At 41.3% G+C, this 26,466-nt stretch overlaps 1 protein-coding gene across 1 annotated transcript in view; it reads right to left on the bottom strand.

Moving 5' to 3' along the window:
• The window catches only part of otogl (otogelin-like), a 229,066-nt gene that overhangs the window by 194,044 nt on the left and 8,556 nt on the right, over positions 1–26,466 (bottom strand). Inside the window, exons 4-9 of the mRNA XM_072551603.1 lie at positions 26,311–26,359; positions 22,115–22,181; positions 15,829–15,927; positions 15,278–15,432; positions 15,057–15,178; positions 12,071–12,276 (exon numbers count right to left, since the gene is read on the bottom strand). Of these exons, the coding sequence (XP_072407704.1) occupies positions 12,071–12,276; positions 15,057–15,178; positions 15,278–15,432; positions 15,829–15,927; positions 22,115–22,181; positions 26,311–26,359 (698 nt within the window). The remainder of the gene's footprint in view (positions 1–12,070; positions 12,277–15,056; positions 15,179–15,277; positions 15,433–15,828; positions 15,928–22,114; positions 22,182–26,310; positions 26,360–26,466) is intronic.

Raw genomic sequence — 26,466 nt, 5'->3', positions numbered from 1 at the left:
CACATGCTTGGTCACCTCCTCGAAGAATTCAATAAGACTTGTAAGGCAAGACCTACCCTTCACAAATCCGTGCTGGCTGTCCCTAATCAAGCAGTGTCTTTCCAGATACTCGTAAATCCTATCCCTCAGTACCCTTTCCATTACTTTGCCTACCACAGAAGTAAGACTAACTGGCCTGTAATTCCCGGGGTTATCCTTATTTCCTTTTTTGAACAGGGGCACAACATTCGCTACTCTCCAGCCCCCTGGTACCACCCCCGTTGCCAGTGAAGACGAGAAGATCATTGCCAACGGTACTGCAATTTCCTCTCTTGCTTCCCACATAATCCTAGGATATATCCCGTCAGGCCCGGGGGACTTGTCTATCCTCAAGTTGTTCAAAATGTCCAACACATCTTCCTTCCTAACAGGTATCTCTTCTAGCTTATCAGTCCGTTTCACACTCTCCTCTTCAACAATACGGTCCCTCTCGTTCGTAAATACTGAAGAGAAGTACTTGTTCAAGACCTCTCCTATCTCTTCCGACTCAATACACAGTCTCCCACCACTGTCCTTGATCGGACCTACCCTCGTTCTCGTCATTCTCAGGTTTCTCACATACGCATAGAATGCCTTGGGGTTATCCTTGATCCTATCCGCCAAGGATTTTTCATGCCCTCTCTTAGCTCTCCTAATCCCTTTCTTCAGGTCCCTTCTGGCTATCCTGTATCCCTCCACTGCTCTGTCTGAACCTTGTTTCCTCAACCTTATGTAAGCCTCCTTCTTCCTCTTTACTAGACATTCAACCTCCCTCGTCAACCAAGGCTCCCTCACACGACCATTTCTTTCCTGCCTGATCGGTACATACATATCAAAGACACGTCGTATCTGCTCCTTGAAAAAGTTCCACATTTCCACCACATCCTTCCCTGACAGCCTATGCTCCCAACGTATGCTCCTCAAATTCTGTCTTACAGCATCGTAATTTCCCTTCCCCCAATTGTAAAAACTTCCTTGTTGTGCGCACCTATCTCTCTCCATAACCAAGGTGAAAGTCACAGAATTGTGGTCACCATCACCAAAATGTTCACCCACTAACAAGCCCACCACTTGTCCCGGTTCATTACCGAGTACCAAATCCAATATGGCCTCCCCTCTGGTTGGACAATCTACATACTGCGTTAGAAAAGCTTCCTGGACACACTGCACAAACACCGCCCCATCCAATCTACTTGATCTAAAGAGCTTCCAATCAATATTTGGGAAGTTGAAGTCGCCCATGACTACGACCCTGTGGCTTCTGCACCTTTCCAAAATCTGTTTCCCAATCTGTTTCTCCACATCTCTGCTGCTATTGGGGGGCCTATAATAAACACCCAACAAGGTGACTGCACCTTTCCTATTTCTGACTTCAGCCCATACTACCTCCAGAGGCAGATCCCCCTCAAACTTCCTTTCTGCAGCCGTTATACCATTTCTAATTAGCAATGCCACCCCCCCTCCTTTTTTACCACCCTCCCTAATCTTACTGAAACATCTGTAACCAGGAACCTCCAACAGCCATTCCTGTCCCTCATCTATCCATGTTTCCGTGATGGCCACAACATCGTAGTCCCAGGTACCGATCCACGCCCTAAGTTCACCCACCTTATTTCTGATACTCCTTGCATTGAAGTATACGCACTTGAGCCCATCTCTGTGTCCGCAAGTAGTCCCTGTCAGTGCTACCTTCTCCACAGCCTCCCTACAGTCTTGGACATCCTAGCTTACTTGCTGGACTACAAGTCCGGATCCCATCCCCCTGCCAAATTAGTTTAAACCCCACCGAAGAGTGCTAGCAAACCTACCCCCCAGGATATTGGTGCCCTTCTGGTTCAGGTGCAACCAGTCCTGTTTATACAGGTCCCACCTTCCCCAGAATGCAGTCCAATTGTCCAAATATCTGAAGCCCTCCCTCCTACACCATCCTTGCAGCCACGTGTTCAACTGCACTCTCTCCCTATTCTTTGCCTCTCTGTCACGTGGCACCGGCAACAACCCAGAGATGACGACTCTGTCTGTCCTAGCTTTTAGCTTCCAGCCTAACTCCTTGAGCTCTTGAATGACCTCCCCACCCCTCTTCCTACCTATGTCGTTAGTGCCAATGTGTACCACGACTTCTGGCTGCACACCCACCCCCTTAAGGATTCTGAAGACACGGTCCGAGATGTCTCGGACCCTAGCACCCGGGAGGCAACAAACCATCCGAGAGTCTCGCCCATGTCCACAGAACCGCCTGTCCGTCCCTCTAACTAGAGAGTCCCCTATAACTAGCGCTCTCCTCTTCTCCCCCTTTCCCTTCTGAATCTCAGAGCCACAGACCCCTTCACTGCAGCTTACACCTGCAAGGCTGTCCCCCCCAACAGTTTCCAAAGCTGTATACTTATTTTTTAGGGGAACGACCACAGGGGATCCCTGCACTGCCTGCTTCTTCCCCTTCCCACCTCTAACTGTTACCCAGCTACCTCTGTTCTCCGGCGTAACTATGTCCCTGTAGCTTCTATCGATCACCCTCTCAGCCTCTCGAATAATCCTCAGCTCATCCAGCTCCAGTTCCAGTTCCCTAACTCGTTCAGTGAGGATCAGGATCTGACTGCATTTCCTGCACACGAAGTCGGCAGGAGTATCGGTGGTCACCCCTACCTCAAACATCCTGCAGGAGGAACATTCCACCGCCTGCGCTGCCATGACTGTACACTGTCTCCAAAAACAAGAACACTGAGCCAATAACCTGTGGACTTTAAAGTTAGGTTAGAGGAGGAGGGTGGGAGGGAGGCCCTACGAAAGTAGGACCTGGGGTCTAGAACACACCCACTCAAATACTAATCACTTGCCTTCCCGCCCAGCTATGCGCTCCAACCTCACTTCCGCTGCCCGCTACAGGTAAGTAATTTTGAAAGAAACTGTCTTACCTTAGCTGTAGTCTCCCGGGTTCGTTTTTCCTCGGCCGCTGCTCCCACTCAAATGACCGTTGGTGATTAAAGGGTGAGTATTTATACTCACCGTTCTCCTTCCCGGCTGCCCCTCTGTTTGCCGTCACTTCCTCTGCTGCTCCCGCTCTTTTTGTGAAGAGAGAGAAAAAAAACACCGCTGCCCGCTACAGGTAAGTAATTTTGAAACAAACTGTCTTACCTTAGCTGTAGTCTCCCGGGTTCGTTTTTCCTCGGCCGCTGCTCCCACTCAAAAAAAAATGCTCATTCCCAGGCAACATCCTGGTGAATCTGCTCTGCACCCCCTCCAATCATATCCTTCCAATAATATGGTGACCAGAACTGTACAGATACTCCAGCTACAGTGTAACCAAAGTTCTGTACCGTTCCAAATGACCACTCTGCTCTTATATTCATTGTATGACTGATGAAGTCAAGCATCCCATATGCCTTCATTATTACCCTAGTAATCTGACCTGTTGCCTTCAGGGGTCTGTGTGCAAGCACCTCAGATCCCTTTTGGTCATCTGAGCTTTCTAGGGTCTTGTATGGCGTTGTTTTGATCCTTCTTCCAAAGTGCATCACCTCACATTTATCAGAATTAAATTCTATCTGCCCAATCAGTTTATATTCCCCTATCACTTGATACCTTTCTCTTCACTGTCAACCATCTGACCAGTCTTTGTGTCATCCACAAGCTTATTTAACATCCCCCTTACACTCCCATTGACATGCTTGTATAGATCACAAACAATAAGGGACCCAGCACTAATCCCTGTGCTACACCACTGCACACCGGATTCCAGGTACACAAACAGCCTTCTATACCACAATTCCCTGTCTCCTATCACTAATCTAATTTTGGATCCATCGTGCCACATTATCCTGGATCCCATGAGCTTTTGCCTTCTTATGCTCTTACCTTCTTATTTGATAAGATCATGGCTCATCTGGATATAGCTTTACCTTCCGACCTATTCCCTTTGACTTCCTTGTTAATAAAGAATCCATCTTCCTCCATCTCAATCAATCTGTTTACACTACTCTGTAGAGAAGAATTCTACCAACTAACAACCTTCTGAGGGAATAAAAATCTCATCTCTATCTTATATATGCAATCCCTTATTTTTAAACAATGTTCCCTAGTTCTAATCTTTATCACTAGGGTAAATATACTTTCTGCATCCACCCTGTCAATCCCCTCAGGGATTTTATGTTTCAATATGATCATTTTTCCATTCTCTAAATTCCACTGGATGCACGGCCAATTAGAATTAGAATTCCTACAGTGTGGAAATAGGCCCTTCAGCCCAGCAAGTCCACTGACCCACCAAAGAGTAACTCACCCTGACCCATTCCCCTATTAGTCTACATTTCCCCATGACTAATGCCAGGAACAGGGAGATAATGGACTTGAATGTGTGGCTGGGGAACTGGTGCAGGAAGCAAGAATTTAAATTCTTGGATTACTGGGGAATGTTTTGTAGTAAGCATAAATTATACAAAAGAGACGGTTTGCACCTTAATAGGTTGGGGACTAGCATTCTGGCTGGCAGGTTTGCTACTGCAACACAGCTGCGTTTAAACTAAGTAGCGGGGAGGAGAGGACAAACTGGAAGTTTAAGAAGGAAATTGAAGGGAAAGTTAGAACAAGGGAAGTCAAGAAAGACAACAGTATCAATGAAGCAGAAAACTCAAAAAGGGATCATGCCGTAAGGTTGAGTGAAATAGAGGTTGATAGGAAGGGTGAGGGCAGTAACAAATTAAAAATGCTATATATGAATGCACAAAGTATTAGGAATAAGATGGATGAGCTTGAGGCTCTTTTGGAAATTGGCAGCTACGATATTGTGGGGATAACTGAGACATGGCTTCAAGTGGACAGGGCCTGGGAAATGAATATTCAAGGCTATACGTGCTATCGTAAGGACAGACTGACGGGTAGAGGGGGTGGGGTGGCCCTGTTCGTAAAGGATGATATTCAGTCCCTTGCGCGAGGGGGGGAGCCTAGAATCAGGGCATGTAGAGTCAGTATGGATAGAGCTGAGAAATTCTAAGGGTAGAAAGACCCTCTTAGGAGTTATCTACAGGCCCCCAAACAGTAGTATGGATGTAGGGTGTAAGTTGAAAAAGGAGCTGAAATTGGCCTGTTGCAAAGGTGTTACTACAGTTGTCATGGGGGATTTCAACATGCAGGTAGACTGGCAGAATCAGGATGGTATTGGACCTCAAGAAAGAGACTTTGTGGAGTGCCTCCGAGATGGATTCTTAGAACAGCTGGTGCTGGAGCCTACAGGGAGAAGGCAATTCTGGATCTGGTATTGTGCAACAAACCAGAATTGATCAGGGACCTTGAAGTGAAGGAGCCATCAGGAGGTAGCGACCATTATACAATAAGCTTCAATCTGCAATTTGAAAAGGAGAGGGTACAATCGGTAGTGACAATATTTCAGTTGAATAAAGGGAACTATGGAGCTATGAGGGAGGAGCTGGCCAAAGTTCAATGGTGCAATACCTTAGCAGGGATGACAGTGGAGGAAGAATGGCAGATATTTCTGTGTATAATGCAGAAGATGCGGGATCAGTTCATTCCAAAAAGGAAGAAAGATTCTATGAGGAGGCAGGGGTGGCCGTGGCTGACGAGGGAAGTTAAGAAACATATAAATTCAAAAGAGAAAAAGTATAACATAGCAAAGATAAGTGGGAAAATGAAGGACTAGGAAGCTTTTATAGAACAACAGAGGATTACAAAGAAGGAAATACGCAGACAAAAAAATAAGGTACGAAGGTAAACTGGCCAAAAATATAAAGGAGGATAGTAAAAGCTTTTTTAGATATGGGAAAGGCAAAAAAATGGTTAAGATTAAAATTAGACCCTTAAAGACAGAAACAGGGGAATATATTAAGGGGAATAAAGAAATGGCAGAAGAGTTGAATAGGTACTTCAGATCTGTGTTCACTGGGGAAGACACCAGCAATCTCCCAGAGGTAATAGTGACTGAAGGACCTGAACTGAAGGGAATTTATATTTGCCAGGAATTGGTGTTGGAGAGACTGTTAGGTCTGAAGGCTGATAAGTCCCCAGGGCCTGATGGTCTACATCCCAGGGTACTGAAGGAGTTAGCTCTAGAAATCGTGGATGTAGTGTACCTGGACTTTCAGAAAGCCTTTGATAAAGTCCCACATAGGAGGTTAGTGAGAAAAATTAGGGTGCATGGTATTGGGGGCAAAGTACTGACTTGGATTGAAAATTGGTTGGCTGACAGGAAACAAAGAGTAGTGATAAACGGCTCCCTTTCGGAATGGCAGGCGGTGACCAGTGGGGTACCGCAGGGATCAGTGTTGGGACCGCAGCTTTTTACAATATATATTAATGATATAGAAGATGGTATTAGCAATAACATAAGCAAATTTGCTGATTATACTAAGCTGGGTGGCAGGGTGAAATGTGAGGAGGATGTTAGGAGATTACAGGGTGACCTGGACAGGTTAGGTGAGTGGACAGATGCATGGCAGATGCAGTTTAATGTGGATAAATGTATGGTTATCCACTTTTGTGGCAAGAACAGGAAGGCAGATTACTACCTAACTGGAGTCAAGTTAGGTAAAGGGGTAGTACAAAGAGATCTGGGTGTTCTTGTACACCAGTCAATGAAGGCAAGCATGCAGGTACAGCAGGTAGTGAAGAAAACTAATAGCATGCTGGCCTTCATAACAAGAGGGATTGAGTATAGAAGCAAAGAGGTTCTTCTGCAGCTGTACAGGGCCCTGCTGAGACCGCACCTGAAATATTGTGTGCAATTCTGGTCTCCAAATTTGAGGAAAGACATTCTGGCTATTGAAGGAGTGCAACGTAGGTTCACGAGGTCAATTCCTGGAATGGCGAGACTATCTTATGTTGAAAGATTGGAGCGACTGGGCTTGTATATCCTTGAGTTTAGAAGACTGAGATGGCATCTGATTGAGACGTATAAGTATTGAACACTCTGGAGGCAGGAAACATGTTTCCGCTGATGGGTGAGTCCTGAACCAGAGGACACAGCTTAAAAATAAGGGGTAGGCCATTTAGGACAGAGATGAGGAGAAACTTCTTCATCCAGAGAGTGGTGGGTGTGTGGAATGCTCTGCCCCAGAAGGCAGTGGAGGCCCAGTCTCTGGATTCGTTTAAGAAAGAGTTGGATAGAGCTCTCAAGGACAGTAGAATCAAGGGTTATGGAGATAAGCCATGACCATAATGAATGGTGGTGCAGGCTCGAAGGGCAGAATGGCCTACTCCTGCATCTATTGTCTATTATCTAACCTACATATCCCTGAACACTATGGGCAATTTAGCATGGTCAGTTCACCCAGCCTGCACATGTTTGGATTGTGGGAGGAAAGTGGAGCATCCAGAGGGGAACCACGAGGAGAATGTGCAAACTCCACACAGACAGTCACCCAAGGTTGGAATCGAATCTGGTCGCTGGCGCTGTAAGGCAACAGTGCTAACCACTGACCCACTGTGGTGCCTCAATCTGTGTAACATTTCTTCATAAAATAATCCTCTCATCACAGGAATCAGTCAAGCAAAACTTTTCTGAACTGTTTCTAATGCAATTATATCCTTTCTTAGTAAGGACATCAAAACTAGACACAGTGTTCTAGATGAAGCCGCACTCATCCCCTGTACAAATTGAACAAACCATCACTTCTTTGTATTCCATTCCCCTTGCAAAGTGACAACAATCCATTAGCCTTCCTAACATTTGCTGTGCCCATAAACTAACTTTATGTAATTCCTATCAGGCAGATGGTTGCAATGTTGCTGAACTTGTAATTGACAAAACCAGATTAATGTTCTGAGGTTGAATTCCACCATGTCTAGATAGTTACATTTGAGTGCAATAAAACTCTGGAATTCTGAACTATTCTAACGGCAACTATATATAAAATCATTGTCATCAAAGAAATCTGGTTCACTGCTGTGTCATCTTTAGCTGGACTGGTCTACATGTGACTCCAAACCCACAGCAATGGGCTCTCAATTATCCTTTGTAAATATCTGTAGACACTCCCAATGACTGTTTTTATATTTCGAGCTAACTTTCCCTTGTACTATAATTTTTCCCTTATTATTTGGTTAGTCACAGAGTCATAAAGATATACAACAAGGAGATAGACCCTTTGGTCCAACTCATCCATGCTGACCAGATATCCTAATTTAATCTAGTTCCCATTTGCCAGCACTTGGTCAAAACCCTCTAAACCCTTCCTATTCATATACCCATCCAGATGCCTTTTAAATGTTGCAGTTGTACTAGCCTCCACCACTTCCTCTAGCAGCTCATTCCATTCACACACCACCCTCTGTGTGAAAATGTTGCCCCTTAGGTCCCTTTTAAATCTTTCGTGTCTCACCCTAAACCTATGCCCTCTAATTTTGGACTACCCCAATCTCAGGGAAAAGACCTTGTCTATTTACCCTATCCATGCCCCTAATGATTTTATAAGCCTTTATAAGGTCACCCCTCAGCCTATGACACTCCAGGGAAAACAGCCCCAGCGTATTCAGCCTCAGCCTATAGATGAAACCCTGCCCCCCCCCCCCCCCCCACCCCAGCAACATCCTTGTAAATGTTTTCTGAACACGTTCAAGTTTTACAACATCCTTCATATAGGAGAGAGACCAGAATTGCACACAAATTCCAAAAGTGGCCTAACCAATGACCTGTACAGCCATAGTATGACCTCCTAACTCCTGCACTCAATGCACTGACCAATAAAGGCAAGCATACTAAATGCCTTCTTCATTATCCTATCTACCTGAGACTCCACTTTCAAGGAACGATGAACCTGCATTCCAAGGTCTCATTGCTCGGCAACACTCCCCAGCACTTACTATTAAGTGTATAACTCCTGCCCTGATTTTCCTTTCCAAAATGCAGCACCTCATATTTATTTAAATTAAACTCCATCTGCCACTCCTCAGCCCATTGGCCCATCTGATCAAAATCCCATTGTACTCTGAGGTAACCTTCTTCACTGTCCACCAGCCCTCCAATTTTGGTGTTATCTGCAAACATACTAATGATACCTCCAATGTTCACATCTAAATCAGTTATATAAATGATGAAAAGCAGTGGACCCATCAACGATCCTTGGAGCACCCACTGGTCACAGGCCTCCAGTCTGAAAAGCAACCTTCCAGCACCACCTTCTGTCTTCTATCCGAATGCCTAGTTCTCCCTGTATTCCATATGACCTAATCTTTTTAACCAGTCTACCATAAGGAACCTTGTTGATCGCCCTGCTAATGTCTATGTAGATCAAATCCACTGCTCTGCTCTCATCAATCCTCTTTGTTACTTCTTCAAAAAACTCAGTCAAATTAGTGAGACATGATTTCCTATGCACAAAGCCATGCCGACTATCCCTAATCAATCCTTGCCTTTCCAAACACATGTAAATCCTGTCCCTCCAACAACTTGCCCACCACTGATGTCAGGCTCACTGGTCTCTCATTCCCTGGCTTTTCCTTACCACTTTTCTTAAATAGTGGCATCACATTAGCCAAATTCCAGTCTTCCGGCACCTCACCTGTGACTGTCAATGACACAAATATCTCAGCAAAAGGCCCAGTGATGACATCTCTAGCTTCCCACAGAGTTCTAGGGTACATCTGATCAGATCCTGGGGATTTATCCGCCTTTATGTGTTTTAAGACACCCAGCAACTCCTCTTCTGTAATATGGACACATTTCAAGATGACACCATCTATTTCCCCACATCCTGCAAAATACTCGGTTGGCATTTTCCCCTGTCTCCTGCGGTTCCACACATAGGCTGCCTTGCTGATCTTTGAGAGGTCCTATTCTCTTCCTAGTTACCCTTTTGTCCTTAATGTTTTTATAAAATCCTTTGGATTCTCCTTAACTTTATTTGTCAAGGCTACCTCATGTTCCCTTTTTGCCCTCCTGATTCCCCTCTTAGTATACTCCTACTGCCTTTATATTCTACTAAGGATTCACTCAATCTCTCCTGTCTATACCTTTTTTCTTAACCAAAACCTCAATTTCTCTAGTCATCCAGCATTCTGTATGCCTATCAGCCTTTCCTTTCACCCTAACAGCAATGTACTGTCTCTAGTCTCTTTTCAAGCAGTAAGACCGTGGTATTTTTTGGGTCTGCGGATTGTTAAAGTGCAAAAATGGCTTTTAGTAGAGGGATGTGCTCTTCTTGTCAGATGTGGGAGATTAGGGAGAATTTCCAGGTTACTGATGACTACGTCTGCAGTAAGTATGTTTCGTTGCGACTCCTGTCAGATCACATGGATTGGTTGGAGTGGCAGTTACAGGTAGTAAGGAATTTACAGGAGTTAGCAGGTGTAATGCATTGCAGTTATAGGAAGGGAGAAACACTCCAGATATAGTCAGGTAGATGAGTTACCACCAGGAAAGGAAGGAGAGGGGGGCAGGTAATGCAGGAGTCTCCTGTGGTTATCCCCATTTCAAACAAGGTGATGGACTCTCAGGGGAATGTAGCATGTACAGCTAAGTTTCTGGTACTGAGTCTGGCTCTAATGTAACAAGGGGTACATCAGGTTCCAAGCAATCAATTATGATCGGGGGTTCTCTAGTCAGAGGCACAGGCAGACAGAAATAAGAATGGTGTGTTGTGTCCCTGGTGCCAGGATCAAGGATATCTTGAAGAGAGTGCAGAATATTCTCGAAGGGGAGTGGAGCAACAGTAGGATACAATAAGGAAAATTGATGAGATTCTGAAGGGAGGATATAGAAAATTAGGCAGGAATTTGAAAAGGAGGTCCTTGAGTGGAATAATATTTGGATTGTTCCCGATGCTACAAGCTAGTGAGGACAGAGCAGAGGAATGGATGGCTGAGGAGCTGGTGCAGGAGAGAAAGGTTCACGTTTTTGGATCTTTGGAATTTCTTCTGGGGTAGAAGAATAGATTGCACCTGAATTGGAAGGAGACTAAGATGCTGGCAGGGAGATTTGCTAGAGCTGTTCAGGAAGATTTAAACTAGTAAGGTGGCAGGGAGAGATCCAGGCAGATAGTGAGGAAAGAGATCAGTCTGAGACATATGTGAAAAGGAGCAAGTCAAACAGTCAGGTCAGGCAGATACAAATGCTACAGGAAGGATAGAAAGAGGGGCAAACGGAGATGGGGAGTGGTGTTTTTGATAAGGGATAACATTGTGCTTAGGGAGGATATTCCTGGAAATACATCCAGCAAAGTAATTTGGACGGAACTGAGAAATAAGAAAGGAATTATTATCTTATTGGGATTGTACTATAGACACCCAGATAGTCAGTGAGAAATTGAGAAACAAATTTGTAAGGAGATCTCAGTTATCTGTAAGAATAATAGGGTGGTTCTGGTAGGGGATTTTAATTTTTCAAACATAGATTGGGACTGCCATAGTGTTAAGTGTTCAGAAGAAAGAGAGGAATTTGTTAAGTGTGTACAAGAAAATTTTCTTATTCATTATGTGGATGTACCTACTAGAGAAGGTGCAAAACTTGACCTACTCCTGGAAAATAAGGCAGGGCAGGTGACTGAGGTGTCAGTGGGGGAGCACTTTGGGGCCATAATTCTATTAGCTTTAAAATAGTGATGGAAAAAGATAAATAGGATCTAAAAATTAAAGTTCTAAATTGGAGGAAGGCCAATTTTGACAGGATTAGGCAAGAACTTTCAAAAGTTGATTGGGGGCGGATGTCCGCGGGCAAGGGAACGACTAGAAAATGGGAAAACTACAAAATTGAGATACTGCGAGCTATTCTTTACTGTTTCCTTATTTTAGTCCAGTTGTCTGACCTGCCACAATTTTTTTATCAATTTACTCATATTATTTCTCCACATGGCAAGTCTGAAGTTTAGCCAGTCCATTGGTGGAGATTCCAATTCCACACAGGAACGATGTACTTACTGATTGTAGTTCTGACAAATAATTTTTCATGCGAAGGGGACTGGGCAGGAGATAAATTACTATTCTAATCAATCCAATCTGACACTTTTCCAAGCATTAAGAGTAATAATAGGATACACGTTTGCCTTCCACAAATGGGGATCTGAATGCAGATTTTAAAAAGGGGTAAGTGCAACTTCCAAAGTGTACTTACTATAGCTTGTGTTGAGATCATCAGACATATCGCCATTAAAATTACCACACAGACCACAGGGTTTGCCTTTATGCTCTTCTGTCAGCTTCATATAAACACCAGAGAATCCATCCCAAGCTAAGGAGAATCCAAAAGTTGTTTTCACAAGAATGTAATCAGCCAGCCTTTCAAAGAATGCATGCCTAACAGTCTGAGGCAATGGTAATCTAAAAGAAAAATTACAAATATTAAACAGGAATAATACTCTTATTTACTTTTATAAATAATTATAAGTAACGAAAGTGGACAAATAGAGTAAGAACATAGTCTCGTCTCTGAACATCCACAGGTGCAGTTATAAAAACATGTCTCACTTTTCAAATTCTATATTAAATCATTCAATAATCCAGTGATGTATATTGAGCATTACAACATTTAACTGTCTTAATATCAGTCTGATAATGTGACACATCAATTTAATAAAGTGTTGTTGGATAGCAGTGAGTAATTTCTGATTATTGTCAAGATGTACTTATGAATTGAATTGAATTGAATTGATTGTCACATGTACCAAGGCATAGTGAAAAGCTTTGCCTTGCGAGCAATACAGGCAGATCACAGAGTTAAGTAGCATAGACAAGTAAATAATAGGTAAACAGTGGCAAAAACAAAAACACAGGCACAGGCGAATGTTAAGTGTTTGAGAGTCCATTCAGTATTCTAATAACAGTAGCGTAGAAACTGTTTCAAAACTATTCAGGCTTCTGTACCTTCTCCCCGATGGTAGAGATTGTAGAAAAACATTGCCAGGGTGGGGTGGATCTTTGAGAATGCTGGCAGCCTTTCCTTGACAGAGGGCCTGGTAGATGGATACTATAGATGGGAGGTTGACCTTTGTGATTGTCCAGGCCGAGTTCACCACTCTCTGTAACCATCTCCAATCTTGAATGGTACAGTTGCCATACCAGGTAATGATACATCCAGAGAGAATGCTCTCGATGGCACACGCATAAAAGTTGGCAAGGGTATTTGTGGTCATGCCAAATTTATCAGCCTCCTGAGGAAGATGAGATGTTGTTGGGCCTTTGTAACCAGTGGGTCCACATGAAGAGTCCAAGAAAGCTTGTTGTGGATGACCACTCCCAGGAACTTGACACTCTCCACTCATTCCACCTCTGTGCTGTTAGTGTGTAGGGGGGCATGAGTAAAATCCTGCCTAAAGTCAATAATGAGTTCCTTGGCTTTGCCAGCATTGAGAGCTAGGTTGTTCTCAGTGCACCATTTTTCCAGGTCTTCCACCTTCCATCTGTAGTCTGTTTCGTTACCATCTGAGATTCAACTGACTATGGTGGTGTCATCAGCAAACTTGTAAATGGCATTAGTCTGGTATTTAGCGATGCAGTCATGGGTATACAGTGAGTACAGTATGGTCTACAGTAGCTAACAACATTTCCAATTATGTTGTTTGGATATAGTCCAGAGCACAATCTGAAACCTCTGTGGACCTTTTAGGATGGTCATGCTAAGAGATCTCCAAAGTTGCAGCAAAAAACCCATAAGTGACATAATCTTCACTCCCAAATACCTACCCTTCAATTCGTTGTAGTGTTTGTGGAATCAACTCATTTCTTTACAACAGGATTAAAGAAAGAACTTGGCAATGGTGCCAAGCAATGTTCCCTCAAAGCTGCAAGGCCACACAGCCGGTGCCAGGGTCCCCGTACATTGATCGTTGTGCTGATATATTCACATGCATTTCTCCAGCCACTGTTGTGCACAGACTTGGGATGTCTGTGCAATGGCTGGAGAAATTAAAGGGAACGTAGTGGGCCAGATAAATGATGGAGTGTTTAGATTAGGGGTGGATAGGAAATATCAAGGACGGTGGGATTGCAGAGGAGGTATGTGTGAGGTGTTTTGTGTTGGGTTCTGGGAGGGAGGAGTAGAGTATGTGTGATATGGATGGAGTGGGGAAGGTCAGGTCTGCAAAGGGGGTGGTGTATGGTCAATCCAAAAGCGGAGACAGGGGGGGGTTATGTCCAGCAGAGAGGCAGGGGAGAAGGGTAGTAAAGGAGCAGTGGGGGTTGTTAGTTCAGATTCCGGTGGGTTTAAGAGATCTGGGGAAGAGGCATTTGAAGACTGTGTTGTGTATAATATGTTGAGGCACAGCAGAATAGTTACTCAGGAGTTACACATGTTTTTTAGTAGTCTAGCATTTCCTAAGTAACCCTCTGAATTCTCTAATTTAATCAGATATTGACTGTGGGTTCCAAGTGCAGAGGAATTGCCCAGTGGAATCCTGGGCAATTCCCTTGGAGTTTGCTACAAGGAGTTTTATAGGATTCATGTGAGCAATTCTAATCAACCCTCCAGAAATGATTATCTGGCCATTGACAGATTGTTTGATATCAGTTCTAATTGAGCAACAGTAAAACAACAGTTCAGATAGAGTCTTCCATTTTTACTGAAACAAGCATTCAACTTTATGTTATTAAATAACTTCAAACAAATACTGAAGCCAGAAACAGTGCCACTTCTCATCTGATCCATCACCCACCATCATTTGAAATCTGAGAAAACGTTAGTCCCAGAATATCTAATTGTCAACGTGTATATCCTCTATAGGCTCCAGTAATTTGTTTCGGTGTAAAAGAACCAAACAAAACACACACTAGGCCATGAAAAAACTCAAGGACGTTCTGTAAAGTGTAGGGCTGCGCAGCTACTGAATAAGTGGGAGGGCCCTCCTAAAAGTAGTCCCTGCCACATATTTCACTATTTTATTGTTTGTCCCCTCAACCCTACCCTGAGAATACCCAGAAATCCATGACAGTGATGTTTGTAAATATCATACATAAGTAATAAGACAAAGAGTTGTGGCATAAAGTGAGCATTTTGATTGTCCTGAAAGTTTACAAATCACTTTAATACATATTTGTACAGTGATAACTTTCCTTCTCTCTGTAATATAAATATATTGAAATTAGATTTTTTATAAACCATTCACCTGATTCCTCCTTTTGAAACTGAATGACCCAGAATAGTTATTTCCTCTTCATTTGGAAAAAACAAGCTTATAGATCTTGAACAAGAATAGTGTGAAGATGCACATTCATCACTGTTATGGACCTGAATACATAGAAACAATAACAAAGCAATAAGACCAAAACACTTATGCAACTCGATGTTAATGCAGTAATTGCTCTGGTGTACTCAGTTGTATCATACCTCTACCATGTACTGAGGCTGAGTCGCACGACAGTCTTTAGCAAGAATATATGAGCACTTTCCAGGAAAATAAAAATAGAGGCCATCAAAGGTTTCAAAGTGGTATTGGCCCCATGATCTGCATATTCCTCCTCTATCCTTGCCAAGATTTGGAACTAAAGAAATGAAAGTTGTAACATTCGATTACATGTTTCTTTCATTGAGACTGAAACGTATTTTTTTTCTTTAGACCAAACATTTACTTTAACCAACCTTATATTTGTTGTCGGGACTGCGTAAAATTAAAAAGGATGATTCACATGAACTGATTAAATGTATCGGTTTCAGTAACAACTGTACACAAATCATGTAATTTTAATGAAACAAATGTTGCTTCGCTGTTATTAACACAAGATTTTTATTTCTTCTGCTGAACTTTGAAAGAAGATAGAAGTCATCACAAAATTGGCTTCATTACTATGGCAATGAATTATTAACTAAAGCAGCCTTTATTTTTTCAAAGAATAACAAGCGTTCTAATAGATCTTCTGAATATATGTTCTGATACTGACCAGTCTGACAACGACTACTATTAGCTTGACGTTCATTACAGTCACATGTATTATCCCCATTGCAAAAGCCACCATTGAGACAATCCTGTGAACAAACACCTGGAAGTTCAAAAGAATTATTAATTTTTGTAGGAATACATAATAATAATAATGTTATTTTTAAAAATCTTTTAGTTAAGGTAAAATCCAACATATCTGAAATTATGATTGTTATGAACATGTTATGATCCTGTCAAATGTTACTACTTAACAAGATCGATCTTAGACTGAAATCTAACTTGATAGGTAACATTTTGTTTTTTCTTTATTTAAATTTGTGGTCCTTCACTGAAAAACAAACCACAATCCTGTAGTTTTAGTTTGAGCAATAAAACAGAAGTTCATAATGCAAAATAAATGAAGAAGAAACAGAACAAATCAACTATCTAAATATGACACAATTTGAAAAATTTCAAACACACAGCAAAATAAAATTCTATTTATCTCAACGCCATTACTTCACAGCAGTTTAATTTAAATAAAGTAATTGAGTGAGATGCTGCATTTTGGAAAGGAAAATCAGGGCAGGACTTATACACTTAATGGGAAAGTCCTGGAGAGTGTTGCTGAACAAAGAGACCTTGGATGCAGCTTCATAATTCCTTGAAAGTAGAGTCGCAGGTAGACAGAGTAGTTAAGAAGGCTTTTATTATGCTTGCCTTTATTGATCAGTGCATTGAGTATAGGAGTTGGGAGGTCATGTTGTGCTGTACAGGACATTGGTGAGACCACTTTTAGAATACTGTACTCATTTCTGGTCTCTCTGTTTTAGGGAAGTTGTTGTGAAACTTGAAAGGGTTCATAAAGATTTACAAAGATGATGTCAGGGTTGGAGGGTTTGATCTGTAGGGAGAGGCTGAATAGGCTAGGGCTATTTTCCCTGGAGATTGAAGACTATGGGGTGACCTTATAGAGGTTTATAAAATCATGAGGGGCATGGAATGCATGAATAGTCAAGGTCTTTTCCCCAGGATAGGGGAGTCCAAAACTAGAGGGCCTAGGTTTAAGGTCAGAGAGAAAAGATTTAAAAGGGATCTACGAGGCAACTTTTTCACTCAGAGGGTGGTCTGTGTATATCAAATGAGCTGCCAGAAAAGATAAGTGAGGCTGGTACAATTACAATATTTAAAAGGCATTTGGATGAACTTATGAATAGGCTCAATTCAGAGGGATATGGGCCAAATGCTGGCAAATGGGAATAGATTAAGTTAGGATCTGGTCAGCATGGACAAGTTGGACCGAAGGGTCTGTTTCTGTGCTGCACATCTCTATGAGTCTATGACTCGACTTAAACATTAGAGATTCTATATCAATTTTATAGCGTCAACTTACTGTACCTTTTAATTCCTGATCTTAAAAGCTTGATAGCCTTTTCCTTGATTATTCATACAACTGAGCTTAAGTTTTCTGAGCTTCAAATATTCCCTGTAGGGTTCTAAGCAAACACTTCTGATCTGGAATTATCAAACTGAAACCCATTCATTAAGGTAATCTATTTGCTAATTGTTCTGAACTAACTCCTTTCACCTGTTCGTACTGTCCTGCAGGGTTCGGTGCTGGGGCCACAGCTGTTCGCATTATATATTAATGATTTGGATGAGGGAACCGGGGGCATTCTAGCGAAGTTTGCCGATGATACAAAGTTAGGTAGACAGGCAGGTAGTACTGAGGAAGTGGGGAGGCTACAGAAGGATCTAGACAGGTTGGGAGAGTGGTCCAGGAAATGGCTGATGGAATTTAACGTGAGCAAGTGCGAGGTCTTGCACTTTGGCAAAAAGAATATAGGAATGGACTACTTTCTAAATGGTGAGAAACTTAATAAAGCCAAAGCACAAAGGGATCTGGGAGTGCTAGTCGAGGATTCTCTAAAGGTAAACATGCAGGTTGAGTCTGTGATTAAGAAAGCAAATGCAATGTTGTCTCTTATCTCAAGAGGGTTGGAATATAAAAGCAGAGATGTACTACTAAGACTTTATAAAGCTCTGGTTAGGCCCCATTTGGAGTACTGTGTCCAGTTTTGGTCCCCACACCTCAGGAAGGACATACTGGCACTGGAACGTGTCCAGCGGAGATTCACACGGATGATCCCTGGAATGACAGGTCTAGCATATGAGGAACGGCTGAGGATACTGGGATTGTATTCGTTGGAGTTTAGAAGATTAAGGGGAGATCTAATAGAGACGTACAAAATAATACATGGCTTTGAAAAGGTGGATGCTAGAAAATTGTTTCTGTTAGGCGAGGAGACTAGGACCCGTGGACACAGCCTTAGAATTAGAGGGGGTCATTTCAGAACGGAAATGCGGAGACATTTCTTCAGCCAGAGAGTGGTGGGCCTGTGGAATTCATTGCCACGGAGTGCAGTGGAAGCCGGGACGCTAAATGTCTTCAAGGCCGAGATTGATAGGTTCTTGTTGTCTAGAGGAATTAAGGGCTACGGGGAGAACGCTGGCAAGTGGAGCTGAAATGCGCATCAGCCATGATTGAATGGCGGAGTGGACTCGATGGGCCGAATGGCCTTACTTCCACTCCTATGTCTTATGGTCTTATGGTCCTTATATATAACCCCAGCCAGATCTCCTGTTAACTACATCAAAAGTTTGGCCAAAGAAAAAATTATTTCATGATTCTCCTGAAATAAAAACAAGCTAATCCTTTTCAATGTTTGCTCTCTCCAATCATAAAACTCTCAATATACATACAAACTTGCATTATTAATTTAATAAGGCACCTGCTCTCTGATACATTCTGGTTAAAATATGGGTTTAGAAAGACTGATATGTTAACTATTAAAATTTCTCATGCACATGAAAAAAAAACTGACATGTCACTAGCTCATCATCCAAATTCTATAGCAAATGATATGTGTATATATATATATATATATATATATATATAAACTACAAACAACTTTAATCATATTTGCTTTAGAGCTTCAAAAATTTCACATTAAGGTATGTTTATAACATGAAAACACTAATCTATTTGGCAACTGGTATTTGATTTCACATGTGCAAAGTACACATTGGTGATACCACTCATGTTTAGTGCACTTAGCTCACGTTAAAATAGTTAACATCAATTAATGACAGAATAAAGCTTACCAGGTTTACAATTTTGGTTAAAAAAAACTGCAGAAATCGGAAACAAAATCAGACATTGCTGGAAAATCTCAGCAGGTCTGGCACAAAATCTGTGGAGGAAAATCAGAGTTAAAGTTTTGGGTCCAGTGACCCTTCTTCAGACTCAGTTGCCTGACCCATACTGCCAGGCGTGCTCAGATTTTTCAATAATTTCTGTTTTTGTTTATGATTTCAGTTGGACCTTCTTTTGAAGAAGGGTCACTGGATCCAAAACCTCAAAAGAAGGTACAAAGCAAAAGACAGCTATTTCCCCACAGGACAAAGAAATAAAATCAGATAAATTTCACCTCCTTCCACTAGAATGCATAACTTTTTTTCTGAAGAACTATTTCCATGGATTTTTAAAATATTGCTCAATATTATTTTACAGTCTCAAAACCAAACCATATGGGCTATCTCCTTAAAGTGATTCAACATTGACCCTACAACATTTGCCTACATTATTTGTCATAGCACAATTGTATTTCCTGAACCAAACTAATACTTTTCATGCATGCATTTGGTAACAATCTACAAGCCAACAGGTTTGAGAATACAACTTTGGTCACTCTATAAATCAGATACTATTCCATTCCAACTTTGAAGTAACACTTTAAGTAAGCAGCCCTGTTGTTTGATTTACATTCATGATTATTCCAAATGCACTTATTGGTTTGTATATACCTCTGTAATCTGTACATCTCAAGAAACATAAAAACATAAGAACAACACCACCCCCATCATCATGTTCCAGTTTCTCGTGTTACTATCATTATTATAAGTGGTTTTGCAGATTTGTAGTACTACTTATTGTTCGAGCAATTGTCTGTAACTGTTCTTTTATTTGCTATTTTAGAAGATAGGAGAAAGTGAGGACTGCAGATGCTGGAGATCAGAGCTGAAAATGTGTTGCTGGAAAAGCGCAGCAGGTCAGGCAGCATCCAAGGAGCAGGAGAATCGACGTTTTGGGCATAAGCCCTTCTTCAGGAATGAGCAAAGTGTGTCCAGCAGGCTAAGATAAAAGCCTCCCTACCTTTTATGTTAGCCTGCTGGACACACTTTTCTCATTCCTGAAGAAGGGCTTATGCCCGAAACATCGATTCTCCTGTTCCTTGGATGCTGCCTGACCTGCTACGCTTTTCCAGCAACACATTTTCAGCTATCTTAGAAGATAGTCTTATAGACACTTTTGGGTCATTCTCGTCAAATTGTTTCAGTTTTGCAGCAATGCAAATACAGTTATTATTTCAATGGAGATAGGAATTGTTCATGGGAATGTTGCAGAATCCCCATTGTATCATACTCTCAAGGAATAGTCCGGGAAATTGAATTTTCTGCTGGGCTTGAAACCATCTGAAAGACACCATATAAACTGGAGAATTCAGATGGTTTCAACAAAACTAAGTAAATGATTACTCAGGAAAAGCTAAACTAGTAAATATATCATCTAATACCTGAGCAATTTCAACAACCCCATTCTTTTCTCACATACCTCCCCTAACTACACCGCCCCTAAATCCCAGATCACATACACCTTCCTGACCTTGACACGTACACCTACGCCACCTTGGAGGACCTGGCACCCAGTCTCACAACCGGGACACCCTGGGAACTGACAGCCCAGCCCTGCTTTGCAGTTGTCTTCCATTCTTACCCCAGTCAGACCTAAGCTCTGAACCCAACACAGCAATAAGGTTAGGGTGCAAGGTTGCAAGAGTGCCCAGTAGGTGTTGCGGTGTTTAGGGTAGGTCAGGATGAGAATTCAGATCCAGTGGGGGATGTGCGAAGGCTGGGTGGGGTAGTCAGAGTTTGGGACTGGCAATGGCAGCAGGGAACTGGCACCTTACCCACCTGGCATCTTGGCCTCCCAGCAGCCTAATATTACACTTACCTTAAGTACTACCTTTTAACAATCAAACTGGCTGTCAGGACATTAAAATATCAGAATAGTGAACCAGTGAACATGAGACATGGTTTGGTATCCTCTGACAGTTCTACATTATAAAAAAAACCTGTCAGACTGGAAGTATGGCGCCACATTTCAGAAGGAACCCTGATCAGAATTTCCTCTCGAAAACGTGAAGCTCCCTGTTTTCATAAAAAGATTACCTCCCCTTGGAAAAGCTAACCCAATGTTTCCAGTCAAGTCTGAAGATAGGTGCCAAGTGAACTCTCAAGTGTAATGGAACAACACCTTACTGGACAAATCATTCAAATTGAACTGATGCCATTTTCAGTGTAACTCCAGCAAGGAAGTCTGTGCTTAAAAATTGCTCAAGTTGTTTATTCAAATTTCAATTCCCCTAGCAACTTAAGTAGAGGTCTTTTGTTTTTACAAGTGCTCTGAAAAAGATAATACTTCATCAAAAGATCATTTCAAACTGCAGTATTAATAATGTAGCTACTTGTTTTTATTCCTGCAGCAACCAATCCCAGACTAGTACAACAATTGTCCACGTGTGCCTACTGCTCTATTTATTTCTGGGAGTACTGTTTAGCAACATTGCGTTGCTTATTTTTGGTCAATAGCATCTCTCAAGCCAAAATGAAGCGTCTTCCACATATTCCTGACCTCACAACACTGTACATATTTTCTCTATAATAAGAAATATATTCAGGAATGATTTTATTCAGAGTTACCATTGTAGAGTGTAATACTGGATTCACTATGGCAATGTTCTGAAGTCAAGTAGAATGGAAATAGAACAGGCAAACATTTCCTCTTCACACCAGAAAAACTGACGCTGTTGCTCCCTGATTAATATGGGAGTCTCAGATCAAGGATGCTCAACAACAAAAGAACTAAACAGGGGTACTGACCATCTCCGTTTCTGAGGGGCAAACCTAGATCTGCATGTTTACAAACAAGTATGTCACAGTAACTCCACAAACATTTTTGTCAAAAATATTTGATGGCAATTAGTCTCAATGTATTAATGTCTGTAAAAATACATCAAAACTTGAAGACAATAAAACGCAATAAATTACATCAGATTTTCAGCTTATCAGAAGTTGCTTATTATAGTCATGGAACTATCAACTGCTATCTATCACATATCGTTAGAATGTCAATAATTGACAAGCAACACAGTTAACGAAAAAATGATTCATGACGCATGTCGTACCTTCAGCGTAACGATGTGTAGAATTGTAGATTAAACTTCTATGTTCATCAATGGCTGTGCTATAACCCTATTAAGTATAGATGAAAAATGTTCTGTCATTCAAATATTAATGAACACATACAGAATGCAATGTTGAATATATAACCAATAGAGCAACAATATTCCACAATATGTAGTCTGTTTCAACTCTTAATAAGAGGCACATGACTCCAGGTGTTTAAATTGATTTGCAAAATACTGTACTCTTGCCTGATCAAAATACTATTTGAGAATCCCCCACAAATTTAGACAGTAGGAGAGTGTCTCTCAGTGGTCACTGTAATTATACTGTATTTTATTGCCTGAAGAAAGGTGAATTTGGCTCATGTTAAATGCATTATATTTAATGATTCCATTGCAATTTATGTTAGAATAAACCACAGGTGAACCTATGATTACAACTTAAATATTATCATCTCTATTACGCATCTCCAAATTCCAGATCTAACATTATTCAGATATTTTTAATAAACTGAAATAAAAATAGAAAATAATGGAAATAGACACCAGAACCATCAAGACATGAAATAGTTAAAGACAGGTTAAGGATATGTTTTAGAACATTAGTTATCAATTGCACAAGAATAACACTTTACTCTAAATTGTTAGCTTTTCCTTTCCCTTTCAGATGTTGCTGCATTTCTGCAGCATTCTCTATTTTAGATCTGCCATCTTCATGTAATTTTGACAACATTTGCATGGGTTTTAAGTACATGTCTTTGCAGCTAATTAAGCTAAGACTTATTTTCAAATATAAACTTTTCTCATTCAGTCCAGACTCACAGCAAGAAGGACCAATTTATCATGAGCTCCTTTAACCATGCTTGAAGCATGTCTTGGACAAGGAAGCATGATTAGTCAGTAACATATATTTTGTTTCTCTACTTCTACTACAGCTTTCTCTCTCCTTATCCTATCCTGTGGGTATTTCTTATCAAAGTACTTGACACGAAGCCACTGTGATTGATGTTACAATTGCACAGGGAGGTGCAAAAGGGTGACTTGGTGATGCAATAAAAGCCTCTGTGGAGTTATTTCACCCACGCCCTTCACTGCTCCCCTCACCATTCTGCTGGTTGCCTCTTTTACTGCTCTAGCCATCATCCTGTTGCCTATGTCACCCTCCTCAGCTGTTCCCCTCGCTGCTGGCCACAACATTGGTGGTCCCAATGGTCACACTCTCACTGCTCCCCCACCCCTTAGCTTGGCTCATTTACCTCAGATGCACTGATGGCAACATTATTGCGAAAGGTGCTTCACAGGAGTAAAATCAGACAGAATTATCAACACAGATATTTTGAGGGGAAATCTTGTGGAGGATTTTGCACACTGGAATGTGCGTTTTAAAATTGAGATGTTCAGGGAGAGAGAGTGAATGTAAATTAGCAAACACAAAAGTTACAGATGAACTGGATATGGAGTAAGTTGGGATGTGGCAGCAGAACTTTAGACAAGCTCAAGATTACAGAGGGTGGAAAATGAGAGACCAGGAAGGAGAGAACTTGAATGGTCTTGTTTGTAACATATAAATGATCTGAAGGAAATGTAGGTGGTCTGATTAGCAAGTTTACATATGACATCAAAATTGGTGGAGATGCAGATAGTGAGGAGGATTGTCAGAGGATAGAGAGGGACATAGATAGTTTGCAGATTTGGGCAGAGAAATGGCAGATGATGTTTGAACCAAACAAATGTGAGGTGATGCATTTTGGAAGATAAAATTCAGGTGTGAATTATACAATAAATGGCAGAACATTTAGGAGCATTAACATATGGAGGGATCTGGGCACACAGATGCATAGATCCTTGAAAATGGCAACACAGGTGGAAATGGTTGTCAAGAAGACATGCTTGCTTTCATTGACCAGGACATGGAATATAAAAGTTGGCAAGTTATGTTACAGCTGTATAAAACTTTAGTTAGGCCACATTTGGAATATTATATTCAATTCTGGTCGCCACTCGCAGATGGACATGGATGCTTTGGACAGAGTGCAGAGAAGGTTTACCAGGATGTTGCCTATGGTTTGGAGGGTTTTAGACATGAGGAGAGGTTGAATAAACATGGATTGTTTTCACTGGAAAGAGGGCAGCTAAGGGGTGACCGGATAGAGGTATACAAAATTATGAGAGGCATAGATAGATTGGATAGTCAGGGGCTTTCTCCCAGGGTGGAAAGGTCAACTTCAAGAGGGCACAGGTTAAAGGTGAGAGGGAGAAAGTTGAGGGGAGAAGTGCAGGGAAAAGTCTTCAAACAGAGAATTGTGGAGGCATGGAATGTACTGCCAGTGGAGTTGGAGGAAGCATGCACATTAGCAATGTTTAAGGCATATCTTGATGTTTACATAACAGGAGGTGAACAGAGGATAGAAACCATGCATGTGCAATAAGGAGTGGGTTTAAATAGGATTAAAAAAAGGCTAACAGGCCTGTTCCTGTTCGTGTTGTTCTTTGTATTTTGTTCTTTATCCTGTCTGTATGTAACTAAAGCACAGATGATTCTGTGGCAGGAAGGATGTGCTGGGGCAGAGATAGGTGACATCATGGTACAGTTAAGAAACTGGTGGCCCATACAACAGCTCCTAAAGGGGTTGTCCAAATATCTTGAGTTCAGCATAACCAATTGATGGATCAATGAATGAGTGTTCAGAAAGGAGGAGAAAGTGAGGACTGCAGATGCTGGAGATCAGAGACAACAGTGTGGTGCTGGAAAAGCACAGCAGGTCAGACAGCATCCTAGGAGTGGGAAAGTCAACATTTTGGGCATAATGGATTGTGGGAATCCTGATGAAGAGCTTATGCCCGAAACGTCAATTCTCCTACTCCTCGGATGCTGCATGACCTGCCATGCTATTCAGAAAGGAGGCCAAGTTGTCCAAGTCAGATGAAACATCATTGTCCTGAAATGTTTATTCTCTTTCATTCCAGATCTGCCAAATATTTCCAACTTTGTCTGTTTTTACTTTTGGTCACCATCTAGGTTAGTGTCACCTCATATGTGATATTAAAACAAATCTTGATCTGCAAATCCAATTGCAAATATTATATATGAATTCACTGCTGAGCAGTAGGGGAGCAGGTACTGTGCTTGTGAAGTCTTCATTTGTTGTTTAGGGGCCTGAACTCAACTCTCCTCAAACATCAAGATTGCTATGACAAAGCATTCTCTATTTGGATCTGTCCAGGGTTGTTTCCCCAGTGTGGTGGAAATCAGTTTACAGGCTCTGAATTTGGTGTACTCAGCCAGCTTCTGCATGCAAAAATCCTCCAACATGAACCACATGGCCAACCTACAAAGCTGAACATGATGTGTCTCACTTTCTGACTATTGTACCCAATACACCTGTTACATTGAAACCATTGACAGTCAGCCAGTTTCAAAATATCAACTTTAAAAAACCTGCTGGACAAAGTCTGAGTTCAGCATTATTACCATATTAAGTTAGCACTAGATGGCATTGGTGCCAAATTCATAGCAAAACAGAATTAATTGTGTGAAATACCAATTAATCCTTGTTAGACCTGTTCTAAAAATGCAGATTTTTAATGTACTTCAACTTATTTTAAGCAGGATTGAACTAATTATCTAAAGGCAATGAAGGTGCTTTATTTTCTTAAAACTAGAATTAAGGTAAATCGAGATACTGAAAGATTATATTTCTATTGAAAAAAACTGAAAAATGTCATGTTTACAGTACTTAAATCATCCCAATTATTTTCTACCATCCTTAAATAAAGCACTGATATTTATAATATTTGTTATAGAATGTACTTTAAAAATGTTAAGGCCAAGCATAGTAAAGTTATTTGTGCTTTTGGATATTCTTAATCATTTGAGTTTTGTCCCTTACCCTTTACAGGACACTTAATTCTCCTACTGCAAGTCTCAAGCCCTCTTATTCAATGAATGTGTTGTAACTTATTCCACTTCATAAATTACTTTAATGTTGGCATTTTATCAAATGAAGATGGTATTTTATTTCAGGACACATTTCCAAACCAGGGAAGTTAACAAACCGATGTCATTTGAAATGTCTGAACTAAGCAGAAAAGCTGAAACTTCAGCTTTTAAAGGCAATTTTCCTGCAAGCAACACAAAGAGTTCTTTGTCAAGTCAGGGTTTTTTTTAACAGTTCATCTACTACAGTATAACATACCTCAATTGCTAGGAGATTCCGTTTCTGGAGAATTGTATTAAATCTGTTCCTGTGGGGGTAAAAAAAAGAGCATCTTGTATAATCATACTATAAAGTTGACTCAATCAAATATGTGAAAACTGACTTGGGCAGGTGTAATCATGTTAGAAATGAATG

The sequence above is a fragment of the Chiloscyllium punctatum genome, chromosome 32 (genome assembly GCF_047496795.1).
Source record: "Chiloscyllium punctatum isolate Juve2018m chromosome 32, sChiPun1.3, whole genome shotgun sequence".
Lineage (NCBI taxonomy): Eukaryota > Metazoa > Chordata > Chondrichthyes > Orectolobiformes > Hemiscylliidae > Chiloscyllium > Chiloscyllium punctatum.
Note: the sequence above shows the minus strand (reverse complement) of the source record. Positions and strands in the feature narration are given on the sequence as shown.